The sequence below is a fragment of the Macrobrachium nipponense genome, chromosome 41 (genome assembly GCF_015104395.2).
Source record: "Macrobrachium nipponense isolate FS-2020 chromosome 41, ASM1510439v2, whole genome shotgun sequence".
Taxonomy (NCBI): domain Eukaryota; kingdom Metazoa; phylum Arthropoda; class Malacostraca; order Decapoda; family Palaemonidae; genus Macrobrachium; species Macrobrachium nipponense.
Genome location: NC_061102.1, coordinates 5541134 through 5558573, shown reverse-complemented (window position 1 = coordinate 5558573; position 17440 = coordinate 5541134). Strand labels below are relative to the sequence as shown.

The following is a 17440-nucleotide window of genomic DNA, read 5'->3' as shown; positions in this document are numbered from 1 at the left end:
TCATGAGGTGCACTGTAGGCATTACTCAAGGTTTTTGCAGCGTGCCCTCGGCCCCTAGCTGCAACCATTTTGTTCCTATTACTGTACCTCCTTTCATATTCTGTCTTTATTTTACTTTCCACCCTCTAGGGCATCTGATTTGAGGTTTTCCTCCTGCTGAACACCTTCCAAACCTTTTACTGTCAATTTCCATTTCAGCATTGAATGACCTCATAGCCCCAGTGCTTGGCCTTTGGCCTAAATTCTCTATTCTACTCAACTTTATAAGTGGAAGGGAAGCAACAGGTCATTCAGTTGCTGAGATTTTTTTGTAGATAATTCTTCTTTATAGTCGGAAGGAAGGAAGGAAGGAACTGTCTCTTGGCTAATTTATAGTTAGAGGGAAGGAACGTCCCTTAGCTAATTTATAGTTAGAGGGAAGGAACGTCCCTTAGCTAAGTTATAGTTAGAGGGAAGGAACGTCCCTTAGCTAAATAATACTAGGAAGAAGGAACGCCCCTATCTAACTAATAGTCAGGAAGAAGGAACGCCCCCTACCTAATTTATAGTTAGGAGATAGGGGAACGTTTCTTGATCTCTGTATGAACGTACGGACAGACACGTGTGTGTGAGTGTGTGTCATATGGTTTGTGGGCCAGTCAGAGCATGCCGTACGTCACTCTGATTCAAGTGGTTAGCTAAGTGTGTGTGTGTGTGTGTGTGCATGTAGAGAGAGAGAGAGAGAGAGAGCAATGGGATTCGACTTCTGGTAACGTTTGGTCTAAAACAAATGTGATATAAACAGTAAATGCATCCTTTTTACTATTAAACACGTGTATAGGAGATTTTTTCTTATATTTTAAACTCTAAAAAAACAACAACATTAAATTAAAAGCGAATATATCATAAGGTGGTATCGGAATAAACGCCATGATCTGAATGCCAAGCAGTAGTAGTACGGTGTTTAGAACTTTGGATGTCGTTTCAGGAAATTGACTTGAGTTTGTATTATTTTATTAACCAGATTCTCTCTCATTATGTAAAATATCATCTCTGCTATCATTACTATGCTTCAGATTTGTCGAATCCTCCTCATGTCTCTGCGCCGTCAATAGCGTCGATAACTTGCAAATTGGCTGGCAGCTTTTCTTGGTCATGAACTGTCAGAAAGTAAGTGAAGAATGTTTTATAAATAATGCGAGAATTCGTAAGACACCACCACCTTAGATTTGTTTAATAATGGTAAATAGTCTCTCTCTCTCTCTCTCTCTCTCTCTCTCTCTCTCTGAATTAATCAAGTGATTATTGAGGAAGTGATGTATGTAGATTTTTAGCCGAATTTGCGCCCCAGAATAGCTGTTTAGAGCCACTGGGAAAAATACGAAACTGTCATGTTCTAAAAACAGATACGAAAGATCCTTTTTTTTAACGGGCTAGGTTAGGTCAGTTATAGGAGGTCTTTTGTGCCCCCTAGCTCAACCTCTTTCATCCTTTTTTGCTGTACCTCCTTTCATATTCTCTTCCTTCCTTCTCAACTTTCCACCCCCTCCTTCTGTAAAAGAAAATTTTTGAGAGGGCTATTTGTCTGTCCGTCCTCAGATCTTAAAATCCGCTGAGGCTAGAGGGCTGCAAATTGGTATGTTGATCATCCACCCTCCAGTCATGAAATTCACCAAATTGCAACCCTCTAGCCTCAGTGGTTTTTATGTTATTCAAGGTTAAATTTAGCCATAACCGTCCGTCTGGCAAACGCCATCGACAGACCGCCACCGTGCCGTGGCTGAAATCGTCATGGGGCGCGGTTCATACAGATTTTACTATTTTTCTCTGGCACTGCACCCCTACCCCCACGAAACTCGTTGAGTGACTTAACATCAAATTTAACATTCCAACAAGTGTGTGGTCTGAGTTCTTTTGCACTTAGGTCAGAACAGCTGCTCCATCTGTCCAATGATATTTGTAAGTTTGAAGGGATATGGGAACACGGAAATTGGACGAGAGAATAAAACAAAGAGCAGCGAGCGTTTGTTTATCACCCGAATGATTTCAGAAGCGACACAGTTTAGTTTCTCATTGGCGAAAGGGTTGGTTGGAAATGTTCTGGCAACGTCGCATTAACTTGCCGCAGGGACAGGTCATGGCAGTATTGGGTGTCGTTTGGGTTGGCATTGAGTGAGAGAGAGAGAGAGAGAGAGAGAGAGAGAGAGAGAGAGAGAAGAGATACTTTTAGTCGAGGAGTTTAATTTGTATGGTATGCATATATTGTACATATTGGTTGTTGTTTTTTATGTCCTTGAGACTTAATTATTTCCTGAACCTTGATCTTCCTCACTTGGGTTGGCATTACTCTTGAGAGAGAGAGAGAGAGAGAGAGAGAGAGAGAGAGAGAGAGAGAGAGAGAGAGACTTTTAGTTGAGGAGTTTATTTTGTATGTGTATATATTGGTTTATTTTTTGTCCTTGAGAGTTAATTGTTTTCTGCGACTTATTCCTCCTCACTTGCGTTGGCATTACTCTTGAGAGAGAGAGAGAGATACTTAGCGGAGTTTAATTTGTATATGTATGTATGTATTCTATATACGTATAGGTTTATTTTTTCTGTCCTTGAGAGTTAATTGTTTTCCAAGACTTGTTCCTCCAAGTTTCATATCTGTTATATATAAATGACTCTCTCTCTCTCTCTCTCTCTCTCCTCTCTCTCTCTCTCTCTCTCTCTCTCTCTCAGAATAATCCTGGGTTGTGGTAACAAATGAGAATTCTGCTAGGTTTGACAACTGGCTTGTAATTCCACTCTGTATGAATGCGTAGAATCTGGTCCATAGTACGCAGTGGATTATTATGTGCTACATCTGTCCTGTGATACGGAGCTGGAAGCATTTGAGAACTCTGCCTGCAGAAGACTGGATTTGATTTCGCGCGGCGCGGTCCTTGTGGATAATTATGGTCGTTATTCAAGAAACTATAGCCTGTTGACCAGCTGTTTGTCCGCCTGTGCCTCACCCGGGGCGGACAAACAGGTTTGCAGGAGGAGGGTGGGTGTCTCCCCTACTGTCACCCAGGGTGGACAGACACATTTCTTTTAGATGATTGATAGTTTTCTGTGCTGCTAGCTAAGGTTCCAAGTAGGCAACTTTTATAAATATACTAATCTCCTGGTCTCTGACATCCGAAGATGAACCTTAGTCAGGAACTGTTCGGCATTCTGTTCACTTTCGTTAGATGGGTAGGACTCCCTCCTTAGGAGGGTATCCTGCCCAAACGTGGAAATGTGTTTTCTTGTTTCATAAAAGCTTGTATGATGACTATACGTGAGTCAGTGTAACCAGGAATTAACGTATTCTAAGGTAACTTACCTGTACGTACGTGTCATTCCGGAATCTTGAAGGACAAGTGACCTTCACGTACGTGCCATTCCGGAATCTTGAAGGACCTGTGATCAATCATTCTCTCGTAGGGCTCCGCGGGAATCCGCTCAACGCCCTAATGACTTTCCTTTCAAGTTGAATGGGATATAAAACATACTTGTGTGTGTGGGTGGTTGCAAGGAGGAGGAGGAGGGAGGGGAGGGGGTGGGGTGTGGGCTGGGGAGGCTGGTGTGGCCGGTGTGGCCTTAAGTGCAAATATTGTGAGGCCATAATCTTTTCGTCACTGTCCTATGGACTCCGGTCATTGACCCTTCGCCCGGGAAAGTCGTAATCATTATCTGTAGAAGGTCGGAATGCTCCCCGTAACGACGTTGTTTCTCTCTCTCTCTCTCTCTCTCTCTCTCTCTCTCACATTATCGGCGTCATCGGGTCCTGACACCGTCGTATTATAATAGTTTCCTTTGTCGAATTGTTTACAATTGGAAGAAAAGAACTTATTTCACTGACGAAGATTTGACAGTATTTACCCTTTTTTTTTTTTTTTTTTTTTTTTGGGGGGGGGGGGGGGGGGTGGGGGGGGAGGAAGATGCAGACGGGGCGGCTCCTTTATTTTATTGACCCCTTGGTAGAATGGCAGCTTCCGTGCTTGTGACCCTCTCTTGTTCAGGTTTTACTGAGACTACTCATGTACATATACTATAAGCTACCCCTACACTGTATATGTTCTGTTTATGAGTGTTCGACCAGTTACGTACTTTTCCCATCGGTTGTGAATAGTTGTGGATCCCTTGGTGGAGCTAGTCTCCTTAAATAGTAGGAGGGTTTCACCTCTGAAGACTGGTGGTCAAAAACTTTAATACTTTAAAAAAGAAAATTGATAAAACTATATCTTGGAGTTGTAAATGTGCAGAAATTTTATGCCTGGATGCAGGTAAGATTGATAGTTTTTGGTCAAGTAGACAGAGAGCTGGATATTGTGGCTTTTAGTAGAGACAAAGTTGAAAGGGCAGGGTGTTCTGGAATAGGCGGGGCAAAAATGAGTCTTTGTCTTTGGGATGGTCACTGAAAGTTGAGATTTTAATCTAGCAACGTAATAAGTTCTGGTCAACATTTATTATGGTGTGTAAAATGTGCTGGAGTGTATCTAGGTCTGCAGCCTACGTGCACCGCACCTTCTTCCAGACACTATATATGATTTAAATAACTGTAGACATTGATTGCAACAATTATTGTCTTGTATTGCTTTTAAATAATGTCATATAGCTTCTAGAGAAACTCAATATACAATACTTTTAGTTTAGGATTAAAAATGTACAGGATCAGACACTAGACAATAGTTTGCTCCGAACATTTTCTTAAGAGTGGACGAAGGCTACATTTATTTTATTTTGAAACTTTAATGCTGTGACCTTGAAAATTATGTCAGGGTTATTGACATTCGGACCATGAGGCTGGAGGGTGCATTGGCCGGTTATCAGGACAAGTTTCCTTTAAAAAAAATCAATAGTGATAACAATAGCGGTTGTAGAAATGATAATGATAACTGAATAGATCTAATTAGCGTAACATCATCCAGTATATATAATTAGCTTAATTTCACCAAGCTGGGGATATTCAAGTTTGGTCAAAATGTGTCCATTCCCGTTTCACTTGACGATTTCTTCGCTGTTTTTGTGACGTCGTAGCCTTGAAATGAGAGCTATTTGTCTTCAGTGTTTTCACCTTCACTCATATCCACTGTAAGAGCTAAAACGATTGAAGCTTTGAGTTCATTTAAGTAAAAGCATAATATTCAACGCATTCGTCTTTTACTTTTTATATGAATTGGATTGTTGCACATTCAGACTTTTAGACCTATGTAGGTCCTCTTTCAGATGTGAAGTAGCTAATTAGAATGTTATCTCTGCTTTTTACGTTCATTCACTGTAGATTTATTTAAGATTAACTTTTATTCAGTAGTGGGGCAGTGCCGTCAGCGTACCACAAGCTGTGCCCTGTAGGTATTATTTAAGGTCCTTTGCAGCGTCCCTTCGTCCCCTAGCTACAACCCCCTATCATTCTTTTTTTATTGTACCTCCGTTCATGTTCTCTTTCTTCCATCGTAATGTCCACCCTTTCCTAAAAGTCGGTGGGGCATTCATTTTAGAGCTGGATGTCCTCACAGGTCCCCAACACTCGGCCCGTTTATGATCTCACAGGTCCCTGTTTTAAATCCTAAATTGTATACTCCAGTTGCCATACCATTATGAAATATGACTGATGCTAAGGAGAATCACTTTGTCGAGGTCACGGTGTGTTATTAACTTAGCTCTCTAGATCTATTTATGGGTGGCGTGGCCTTCAAAGGCTTCGTAAAGAGTCGCATATGTAATAGTAGTAGCTACCTACTATTATGGAGATGGGCGCCGCATTCCTCTCGCTTTTTTTTTATTATTTTTTTTTTCTCTCTATGGAAGCTGATAGTCCTGTGAAGTTGTAAAGATGCATCGTAGAGAATTAACGGTCAGTTGCGACCACACTTAGCACAGAGGATCTGTAGATCAGTGGGAATTAGATTAATTTAATTCGTTAGGTCAAATGCCTTCTTTTAAGGTAGTCCCTTTCAAAATTCATCATCTGGACAATTACTGGGCTGCTTTTCAAATGAATATGTAATCATCCTCGTGTAGTGTTGGTCCATATTTCCTCAAAGTGTGGGCCAGTTTTGGTCCATATTTCTTCAAAATGTGGGCCAGTTGTTCAGAGTTGCGATAAAGGTCCATAGCTTCGCAGTAAGAATTTAAATTATTTGGAAGCCCAGTCACGTGACTTAAGGCAAAATTTTTGTAAAAAATAAATACATTTTCCTTAGTAGAAATTTCTTCTATGTTGTCTTGTGTTACACCTTTATTTTGTGTGTGTAAATGAAATGAATTCGGTGATTTGAATTATTCTTGATCGTATAACTATAAATGCAATTGCTAGAAGTACTAATTAGTTTTGTACCTTTGAAATGTTATTGAAGTCTGAAGTCTAGCTTTAAAATTCAAATGAGCTGAATAATCTATACGTAGCCATATGGCACAAACCAGCCCCATGACTTCATCCATGAAGAATGCCGACGAACCACAAATTCAGTTAACTCTCCTCTCTCCTCTCTTCTCTCTCCGATCTCTCCACCCTTCGTCTCTCTCTTCTCTCGTCTATCTCTCGCTCTCTCTCTCTTCTCTTCTTCTCTCCTCTCTCCTCCTCTCTCTCTCTCTCTCTCTCTCTGTCGGTGCTTGCTTTTGGGTCTGATGCTGTGCTAAGCTACCCTTGTTCACTTTCCGTGATGGACCGCACGTATTCCAATCTCCCTGAGAACGAGAGAGAGAGAGAGAGAGAGAGAGAGAGAGACTATTCTCTTAGTTTGTCACCTTAAAACCCACCAGCGGTTTGTATTAATAGAAATGCTTAGCAGGCTTTACTCTCTCTCTCTCTCTCTCTCTCTCTCTCTCTCTCTCTCTCTCTCTCTCTCTCTCAAGTGCTTTGAGACAGCATCATTTACGAGGACATTTGCAACAAGGGAGGGGGAAAAAAAGAGAGAGAGAGAGAGAGAGAGAAAAGAAAAACGCAAAATCTTATGTTTGCATTGCATCATCTCTGTGCCTTCTTCTTCTTCTTCTTCTTCTTCTTCTTCTTCTTCTTCTCCTGTCAGTTGCAGCTTCCTTGGCAATCCCTCTGCAACGCAAGCACTCAATCCTTGACCTTGGCTCCGGGAACCTGTGAGTTCGAGAGAGAGAGAGAGAGAGAGAGAGAGAGAGAGAGAGAGAGCTCTAGCCTATATTGTGATGGGGAATCACCCCACGCATAGGTTGTTGAAGGGGTGTAATAGGTTTAAGTGCCGCTCTTGTGAGGTTGCCGACTCCCAGGTTTTTAGAGGTTTTCTACAGATTTCGAGAGATTTTTGTGCCAAGTTCTAGAGGGTTTGCTGTCAAGTTCGAGAGGCTTTTCTGTTAAGTTCTAGAGGCTTTTCTACTACTAAAGGGTTTGTTGTCAAATTCTAAGGGGTTTTCTGTCAAGTTCTAGAGGCTTCTCTGCCAAGTGGTAGAGGTTTTTCTACCAAGTTCTAGAGGAGATATCATTGAATATGTGTATATATACGTAACTGTGGATTTGCTTCACCATTTCATGACTCGTGCTACTGTGAGTATTTTTGCATCTTTTCAGTGTATGCGCATAGATCTTTCCCGTAAATGGTAACCTACATGCTCCTGCTTCATCCGGTTTGGTAGTTGATGAATAGTGATCTAAGAATGTAAATAAAATAAAGAAAAGTTGCTTCATCATCCGAATATATTCATGTGATAATTCCTATTGTTGTGTCTCCTCTCCAGTTAAAATGTTGACTCTCTCTCTCTCTCTCTCTCTCTCTCTCTCTCTCTCTCTCTCTCTCTCTCTCTCTCTCTCGATAATTTTATTTGTATTTCTTGGCATCATATCATTTTCCTTTTTTTTAAATATTTGTGTCACATTCCAATTTTAGAGAGAGAGAGAGAGAGAGAGAGAGAGAGAGAGAGAGAGAGAGAGAGAGAGAGAAAGTAGTTTCAGACTGTGTTTATTCTCCACTATTTATGCAACCTCAGATGAAGCCAATTCTGCTTTTGTTCAGAAATACAACGAGAGAGAGAGAGAGAGAGAGAGAGAGAGAGAGAGACTGCCTATCAGTGCATGAGCAAAGCTAATCATTCACGTTCTCATGCGCTGATCTGAGCAAATCTTTAATTTAGACTTTTCGCTGACTTGCCAAGCTCCTCCTGTCATGTTGCTATGAAGCCAGACTCTCTCTCTCTCTCTCTCTCTCTCTCTCTCTCTCTCTCTCTCTCTCTCTCTCTCTCTCGGGTCATATTGGCCAAACTGCTAAGAGCCAAGTTAGCTTAGGACAGATTGCACAGGACTTACTTGTATGTTTGTGTTATATGCAGATTCTCTCTGATATTAAACCACTAATTATAACCCTTCCTGCCCTGTCCTGGAATCGAATCCAGGTCATATATATATATATATATGTGTGTGTGTGTGTGTGTGTGTGTATTTGCTTCAGATTTCTTGCACTTTGTGCCAAACACTTTGTAGTGACACGCACACACATTTATATATATATATTATATATATTATATTATATATAATATATATTATTACAATATATATTATATTTATATATATATATATATATATATATTATATATATATATATATATATATAAATATATATTACACATATAAGTATTGATTCGTAACTATTTTTATTCTCATTTGAATTTTAGCTTTAGGTGTTAAATTCGTGATCATCCAAAGACTATGTATAGTCATGTGACCTTCCTATCCCAGTTGAAGGTCATGATTTTGCAGGGGAAGGAGGGAGGACCCACCACTACGCAAGTCTTTATTGAAGGGGATGTGGGGTGTGGGTGGACTTGTGTGTAGTGGCACATTACGAGGTTTGAATATACGTTCGTGAATATTATTATTGTAGATTTTTTTTTTTTTTTTGATTGAAATGTCAAGTTAAAAATAGATTGATTAAACTGACTACAAACTTTGAATGGTCTTAACACTAATCAGGATATAAATAAAAGTAATTAGAATTTATTTTTTATTCGGCATTCATTAACTTAAATTCAAAAATAACCTTGAAGGTTTTCGCCTTAAAAAAAACTATTTCCCATGATTTTCAAAATGCGCTCAGTCTCTGAATGTTAGAGTTGGCTGATGTCATGCAACGATTCCGCTCATCTCTCTCTCTCTCTCTCTGGTTTCTCCTCTCTCTCTCTCTCTCTCTCTCTCTCTCTCTCTCTCTCTCTCTCTCTGACTGACGTGTATTCTGGGTTCATCTGGTGATAAAGGCAATAAAGGTAGATAAATTTTGTACCCGACTTAAGCCACTACGTGGTTGGCCCCATGGATTTTCGCGGGGGGGGGGGCAAGGAAGCCTCTCTCGATTGTGATTAGTTGAATAAATTGCAGTTTAGTTTTGATAATTCGGGTGTAAGTGACAGCAATGATATAAATGATATTTATGGAAGAGCAGTGGTAATTTCGTAACCGTTTTATTATCTAGCAGTGTGGATGTTTTTATTCAGAATAAAAACCTTATATATATATATATATATATATATTATAGATATATATATATATATATAATATATATTACATACACATTATTGAAATGAATAAAATATAATGCCATTTACCATACTCATACTTCAGCTTTTTCATTGTGGATGAAACCAAGTGCCAATAATTTCCACAACACACTGCTTACACCTACACAGAAGGCTCTTCAGTAGTGTGTTAAATTCCTCAGTTATTGTAGTCTTTAAAAAAAATACCAGAGCATTTCCACATCTCTTTTACCGCATGGTTCCCTTTTTATCAACAGCTCCGGCATTTTCTTCTACGTTCACATTCGCCGTCAACGTCCACACTTCACTTCCGTAAAAAAACAGTTGGCTCAACGGTCCCTCCTCATACCTTGGCTTCCATAGCCTCTCTTCTCAGTCTCTCTCCGCGTCGCCTTTTGCCAACTCCCTTTCTTCACCTATTCTGTAGCTCGATGCTTACCTCTCTCACATGAGTACCTCTACAAGTCTACCAGTTGCATTCTGGTACGGTCTATATTAATTAATATTCATGACTCCATCTTGTTTTTTTTTATCCTTTTTTTTATCCTTGTGCTCTACTCGTATTTATTCTCACCTTTCAAACTTTCACCAGTTCCTGATAGAAATTCATTTCTCGATGTGGTTCGGATCCTGCAATAAACCGTTGGTTCCTAGCCACGTAAAATATATCTAATCCTTCGGGCCCCAGCCCTAGGAGAGCTGTTAGTCAGCTCAGTGGTCTGGTAAAATAAAGATATGCTTAACTTTTTCACCAGTTTCTGTAGATTCTCTCCACCACACCCCATCATCACATAGTGACCTAAAATGGCCAATTAGGCTTTGATATATCAGCATCGAACATTATACGCCTGTTTTGGAAGGCGATTTTCTTAATCTACGCGTGTGCACCCATCGCTGCTGTCTTGCTTACTGACATTTGGCGTCATTCCATCCGTATAGATATTGTAAACAGCCCCTGTTGCTCAATGATACCTTCATACTCTCTAACCTTGGCTTTCGTATAAACCCTGTTTGCCCCCCCCCCCCCCCCCCCCCCGGCCCCCTCAACAATCTTCTGCAAGCACTTCCATGACTCACTACTCCAGACTAACCTCTTCTTCTGTCATGGGACAGTCATCCATCAGATGTCCTCCTGAATTTACAGATCACACACCCTTATTCTTTCGCCACCTTCATTAATAATAGTCGCCCCCCCCCCCCCCCCTCTCTTCCTGGTTGCTATTTACCCATACTCCCACTGACTTTTAACCTGCTGACGCGTTGAGAAACTGCTGACAAAGTCGTCCGCCTGCCTGCCTTCCTTTTTGCTGTTACTATGCTGGCATGTGACGGCAGACAGATGAAGGTGCCACAGGCAGGCACCAGCAGAAGGCTGGTCGTGTATTACCACGTGAGAAAAGTAAGAAGAAGGAGAGAGAGAGAGAGGGCTGGGTCACGCAGGTGGTTTATTTGACACTGGGTACGTGGGTAGGAGGAGGGGCCCTATGGTACCTCCTTGAGGCACCAGGTAGAGATAGAGGTATAGTCTACGATCAGGTGTTTGGGCTTATTATCTGTGCTCTGATTTGCTTTCCCATTTACATAACAGTTAAGGAGAGAGAGAGAGAGAGAGAGAGAGAGAGAGAGAGAGAGAGAGAGAGAGAGAGAGAGAGAGAGAGAGAGAGAGCGTATTGATCTCCCTGGTTCAAACAATAGAACAATAAGGATATATATGGAGAGAGAGCAAGCACACACACTCAACACGCGGGGGGTATATAAATCATTTCGAACCCAGTTGTGTCGTTGATTATTAGCAAATTGTCATCGTTAAGTCTTTGTTTGATGCAGTTATGCAATCGCCGCTTGACAACAGCTCCAGCTCCAGCTCAACCACCGCCCAGGACTTGTGTATGTGTGTGTGTGTGTCTTGATTGATCGCTAAAGACATAATTACACTCGTTCTTCTCTTGGCGGTGTGTCATTCCTGTGTGCTTCGGACTATGCTTCTCTAGTGATTCGTTTTTTCATATATTTTTATTTATATTATATATATATATATATACTAATATACTAATATATATATATATATATATATATAGATATATATATACACACACATATATGAAAGTGAGAATCAAAATTAAGTTGTTTGCCCTTGCACGTATTCCTTGATTATGAATATGGCTACAAATCTATCTTTGGGAAAAAAATGGTGACAATTTACTCTCGATAAAGAGCCTTGTAAGAAATTTCGTTTGAAATCCACAAGAAAAACCAATTTGTTTGACGATTTATACATCAACACGGCAGTAAAAGAAATCCAGACTAGAATATATGGCACGAGGGTCTTGCTAGCCGGTACTACAAAAGTTCACGTGACACTAGTATACGGCTATTTGTCACGCAGTTGTGTAAAATGATCAAGGAACCGTCTTTTATTCAAGTTTTGTCTCCTTGGAAGAAGTTGTCCGACATCCCAGCCGCGCTAATGACATGCAGTTTTAATTTAAATCTTGGAGTGTGTTTCTCGTACTACGCCAGCGGTGACCAAACGCTTCACTCGCTTATTCCCGCCAATGTAAACAACTCGTGTGATTCTATTTAAAAAAATCGACGACCAGTCGCTTGGAATTCTTCCAAGCGTGTCCTTCTTACTGTGCGGGACATAAACAACAATTAAAAGTTATAAAAGTTATTCGCGAGTGCAACAGTAAATAAGATATGTTAATTTGCCGGTGCAACGTATAAAACTGACACGCCGCCAGTAGTGGGAAGAAGAAGAAGAAAAAAAAAGCAGCAGCGCCAAGCGTCCGCCCGCCCAAGCCCCTTCCTCCCGTAATGAGACGTATATTACCACATCGATAACTATTGTTTTTTATTGGCGCCGGTTTGACGTCATTTAATGGCGCCCTGTTTAAAAGTATTCTCCCCCACCCACCCCCACCCCCTACCTTCCTTATTCCACTGTCCTACCTCAGCCCCCACAATCCAGCGCACGATCCTTCTCCTCCCCTACCCTACCCGTACTTATATCCTCTGTCTTCGAATGTGTCATAGCCAAGTGCGTAACGGATTCTCTCTCTCTCTCTCTCTCTCTCTCTCTCAAGGAAGGAAGTAGGGCCTGTTGTTTCTTGCCAGCCCCCAGTCTCTCCCCCTCCCCCTATCTGTTGTATAAGCGTACAATTTCATGTTTTGACGTTGAGTGCTAAATACAAGTCCCAAGGTAAATTTAACTATTATAGTTGAGGTGTCGCGTAGAGTTTGTGTACATTAAAGAAAAATTTGAAAATATATATATATATATATATATATATATTTATATATATATATATATTTTGTGTGTGTGTGTGTGTGTGTGTACGTACATACATACTACATACACCATTCCTTCTTATGGCTTTTTAAAATTTGTAAGTTCAACAAGTGGAATAAAAGCAGATATCACGAGGTTGCTGTTGCAATCACTGGGACCTCTCCTCTGATGTGAAATGTGACAGTTATTGGTGGAGGGTTGTGAATCCCTTGAGGGAGGAAATGACCTTTTTCTCTTGGAGCCACTGACACTCACAGATGACACGTCAGCCTAATGTGGGCTGTTACTGCCATACTATTAGGGTAATGTGTGTTGTTACTGCCGTACTATTAGATTACAGTGCATTTATTGTTGCCCATGGAAATGCCAGTAGTTTTGGGTACAATTATGAAGTGCCCCAATGCCAAGAAGCGCCTATAGTGAAGGTTGTGGACTCTAGGTAGTGGAAAATACACCTTATATGATAGATGAATGTCTTCTCGTAAGGGGTAACACCTGGTATGTCTACACTTCTGAGGGATTTCGGTAAAATAGGTAGCACACACACACACACTGTGTTGGAAACGACTAACGTGATATTCAAATTTAGCTCAATTCGTTAAACCTGTTGTTGCTATATATAAATGGAGTTGTGACTTTGCAACCTGAATGAATTTCATTTGCTCTACTAATCATGTTTAGATACTCACTCTGCAATACTTTGTCCTTTGAAGGTGTTAAATGAAATACCCGTTTTTTTTTTTTTTTTTTTTGCATGTTTTGTCAATTTTTTAAAATTATTATTTTAGTGTATGTCTTTCTTTTCTAATAACATCTTTTTTTCCCATTTCATGTTAACGGTCCCTTGTGGCTTTTTCATATGACTAAGAGCTCATATCAATAATAATAATAGTAGCAGTAGTAGTAATAATAGTAGTGTATTTGCTTTCCTTCTGACTAATAATAATAATAACTGTGTATTTGCTTTCAATATGTAACACTGTAACAATTGTTTGAAATATCCTTCTTAATTCTTTTTTTTACAGGTTCGTTGGGCGCCCATGCTGTCAACCCTTGCAGTATCCCGACCCCCAAGCCCTTCTCCTCAACTACCATCAACAGTCACCTCACCACCACCACCACTACCAACACCACCATCATCCCAACACCATTTTGAACTACTCCATACCCCTACAGTCGAATATGGCCATGGTAATTCTCAGTTCTTTCAACGTTTCAGAACATCCTGTAGTGTGTAGTGGGTGTGTGACTCGTAGGTAGGGTCACTGTGTAGGTTTTTGGTCAGAAAGAGTGGTTTTCATCGTAGTCATTATACCGAAAGGTCGTTCTTGTTGCATGTAGTTGCTAGAATCATTGTATTTTTGGTTGGGTTTCATTGTAACGTAAGACCGAAATTTGATGATTTCCAACTTGGGGGCGTTATACCTTTTATCATTTTCATTGTAGTCATTATACTGATAAGTCATTCCTATTGCATTTAGTTGTTAATTGCATTTAGTTGCTAGAATCATTGTGTTTCGGCCTGATGAGGTCAGTGTAAGAACAGGGTATCTAATCGAGGTAGGATTTACAGGACGAGAAAGGAGGAGGGCCCTCTGGGTATTCCTAGATTTCAGGAAACGGGAAACGCCTAAGGGTATTGACGTATACAGGAAACCTTAACAAGGATATTTGGAAACTTGAATTCCAAGTCAATGGCCCCTGTAGGCATGTTCCATATGAATAGAGTTCATCTCCTCAATAATAATAAAAAAATAAATAATAATAATAATAATAATAATAATAATAATAATAATAATAATAATGAGGAATGGTGTGGTCCGGGAAACTCCTGTGGCTCTGGTTGATTTTGAATCGACGACAAGTGTGTGTGTGTAGGCTTCACAGGGGAAAGCCTTTCCTTGAGAAAAGTAGAACACCAGTGATCGGTAACTTCAAACAGTAACGTAACAAATTCTGCTAATTTTAATCTTATAAGTAGCATCAAGCACATTATAAACTGGGATGCATCTCATATTGTTTAGAGAAGCGTCTTCAGATACTCAGATCGGAGTTAGTTAAGCAGTCAAACAGCAGAAATGGGGTTGATCCATTTGTAATTGGGGTTTTAAGAAGGATACAACTCCTTATCCTTTGTTTTTGTCGGAACCTAATAAATTCTAAATCCCTTAGTTGCCCGTCATTGTGTTATTGCTGATGGAGAAACTAATCCACAGTTATGTTTATGTACATTTATTTAAAGGTGAATTGCTTGGCTATGTGCCCAAAATTTTTAAAAATTTTAAGTCTAATCTTAAGGTAAATCTATACGGATTCCCAAAAGCTATCTATAGATTTATCTTTAAATGTATTTACGTAAAACAGTGGATATGTTTCTCCATTTTAAGAATCATGCTAAAATGAGTGTTGTTTTAAATTATTGCTGATAATCATACAGTCAAAGACCCGCGACATTTGTTCCACTCTAAGTTTGAGGGAAAAGAGAGAAAGAGAACGATGAAATTGTAAATGCAGCAAATCACAGAAAGAATTTTTTTATTTTTTTTTACATTGTGCCAAAAATTAGAATACTTTTATTGGCACTATCTAAAGAACATCATTATTCGCTGCTTAGTTTTCATGCAAAGAAAAAAACACCTGTCGTTTTAAAATCTTTATTACTGTACGAGTTTACTTTATGATTAAGTTTTTTATGGAAGTAAAGTGGCCATTCAGAGAAATGCAACGAGAGTCCTTTAAATATATATATATATATATATATACATATATATATATATATATATATATATATATATATATATATTATAATTAATTGTCTGTCTAATGGGTGGTACAGACCATTGCAAAATACACTTCATGATATTTCTTTGGTAACTCCGTGTAAACTCAAGTGCGTGTTTACATTGCAGGCATTTATATTGGCAATTTATTTAACAAACCTGCATTGGTTCTGCTGAATAAGTCGAGCGTATCGGTAGATTATCGTAGAAGCATATTTCCTATAACGAACCTGGGTGCGTTCTGCTGAACAAGCGCGCTGAATGGCTTCTCTGGCCCCAGTGCCTGGGCTTTTGCCCTAAAACTCATACATCCATCTTATCAATTGTTGGTGTTGAAGCTTATTTTCTTGAACAAATTTTTGGTGTTGTGTTGAACACAGCCATACACCACAAAGCATCGTCAAAGCATATTGTCTTTTAACGAATCTGGGTGTGTTGTGTCGACCATACATACATATTAAAAGTTTTGTCAACGAACCTGGGTGTGTTGTGTTGAACACAGCCACACATATCTAATTGTTGGTGTTGAAGCATATTTTCTTGAACAAACCAGGATGTGTTGTGTTGACCATCTATCCACATTAAAGTATTGTCACTGAAGAAGCATCTTCTCCCTCTATACTCTTCCAGGGTCACCTGGGTCTAGCGTGTGAAGGGGACGGTTTGGAACCAATGCTGGAAGATCACCCGACTTATCTGGACGCGTTCGCCAGACTCCATCACCAGCTTCTGTCGGGAGATGGACCTCTGCCCGAGCACCTTCGGCGGTACATTGCCATCATGGTAAGTTTTATTTATTAATTTTTTATTTTTTTGGGGGGGGTTGTTTATTTGTTTGTCTGTATGGTGTTATTACGTTGCATGGGACCATTGTTTATTCAGCAACGGGACCAACGGCTTTACGTGACTTCCGAACCACGTTGAGAGTGAACTTCTATCACCACAAATACACATCTCTCACACCTCAATGGAATGCCCGAGAATCGAACTCGTGGCCACTGAGGTGGCACGCCAACACCAAACCGACCACACCACTGAGGCGCTTGTTGGGGGCGGGGCGGAGGGGGGGGGGTGGGGGAAGGGGCAGGGGATGAGAAGGAGGGTGAATGTTTAAGAGGACAGTTGAAAGGTAAGTCTATAGAGGTACTCGGGAAGGTTTTGTCCGGGTTAGTGATGTCGCCTGAATTTTGATATAGGGATATGTACGAGCCTCTCTCTCTCTCTCTCTCTCTCTCTCTCTCTCTCTCTCTCTTCTCTCTCTCTTCTCTCTCTCTCTCTCTCGATTATTCTCGCTGGCAGCTAAGCTGACAGGCCACTCAGTAAAAGCTCTCACGTGCTTGGCATTTTTGGCACTGCCCGCCCTCTTTCGGCTGCCCACGACATATACGTGTTTGGCACTGCCCTCGTGTGTGGATTTTTGGTCAACTGACTCGTTAGAGTCACCTTTTTTTTGGGCGGGAAGGGGGAGGGGAGTGTAAGCATGTCTGCTCAAAGGGCGTTTTGACATGCCTGCTGATTCGATCGGGAAATGTCATCTTGAATTTGCAGACTGCTGCTGTAGTGACCCGAGGTCACTGGAGAAAGGCCTTGCTTGACCTTGGGGAGAAAAAATAAGTGGTGTTTGACCTAGAGGGAGAGATTCCGTCTGGGAAAGTCCTCCAGACTTTGAATACTTTCTTCGGCTTTATGGCATTGCCATGATTATTGTCGAACTGGGTACACATCGAGTCTCGACTGTTTAATCCTCAAAGCAAATATTTTCAGTACAAGAGGACCCGTCTGCGTGTGGAATAACTCGTTTTGATGAATTGTTCATATTATCATCTCGATAATTCAGTGGTTCGGGAAAAAAAAGCGAGTTTTTGTTTTCGCGTTTTTGCAA

General features: G+C 40.4%; 1 protein-coding gene across 8 annotated transcripts in view; it reads left to right on the top strand.

The window, feature by feature from the left end:
- Positions 1-17440, top strand: part of LOC135212466 (sestrin-3-like) — a 98722-nt gene that overhangs the window by 68401 nt on the left and 12881 nt on the right. For 5 of the 8 annotated variants that reach the window (XM_064245913.1, XM_064245911.1, XM_064245918.1 and 2 more), the window contains exon 2: positions 16189-16341. In XM_064245913.1, the coding sequence (XP_064101983.1) occupies positions 16189-16341 (153 nt within the window). Of the gene's footprint in view, positions 1-1055; positions 1150-13803; positions 13970-16188; positions 16342-17440 lie in introns of all 8 variants that reach the window. The other 3 variants (XM_064245916.1, XM_064245915.1, XM_064245917.1) reach the window with 2 other exon arrangements.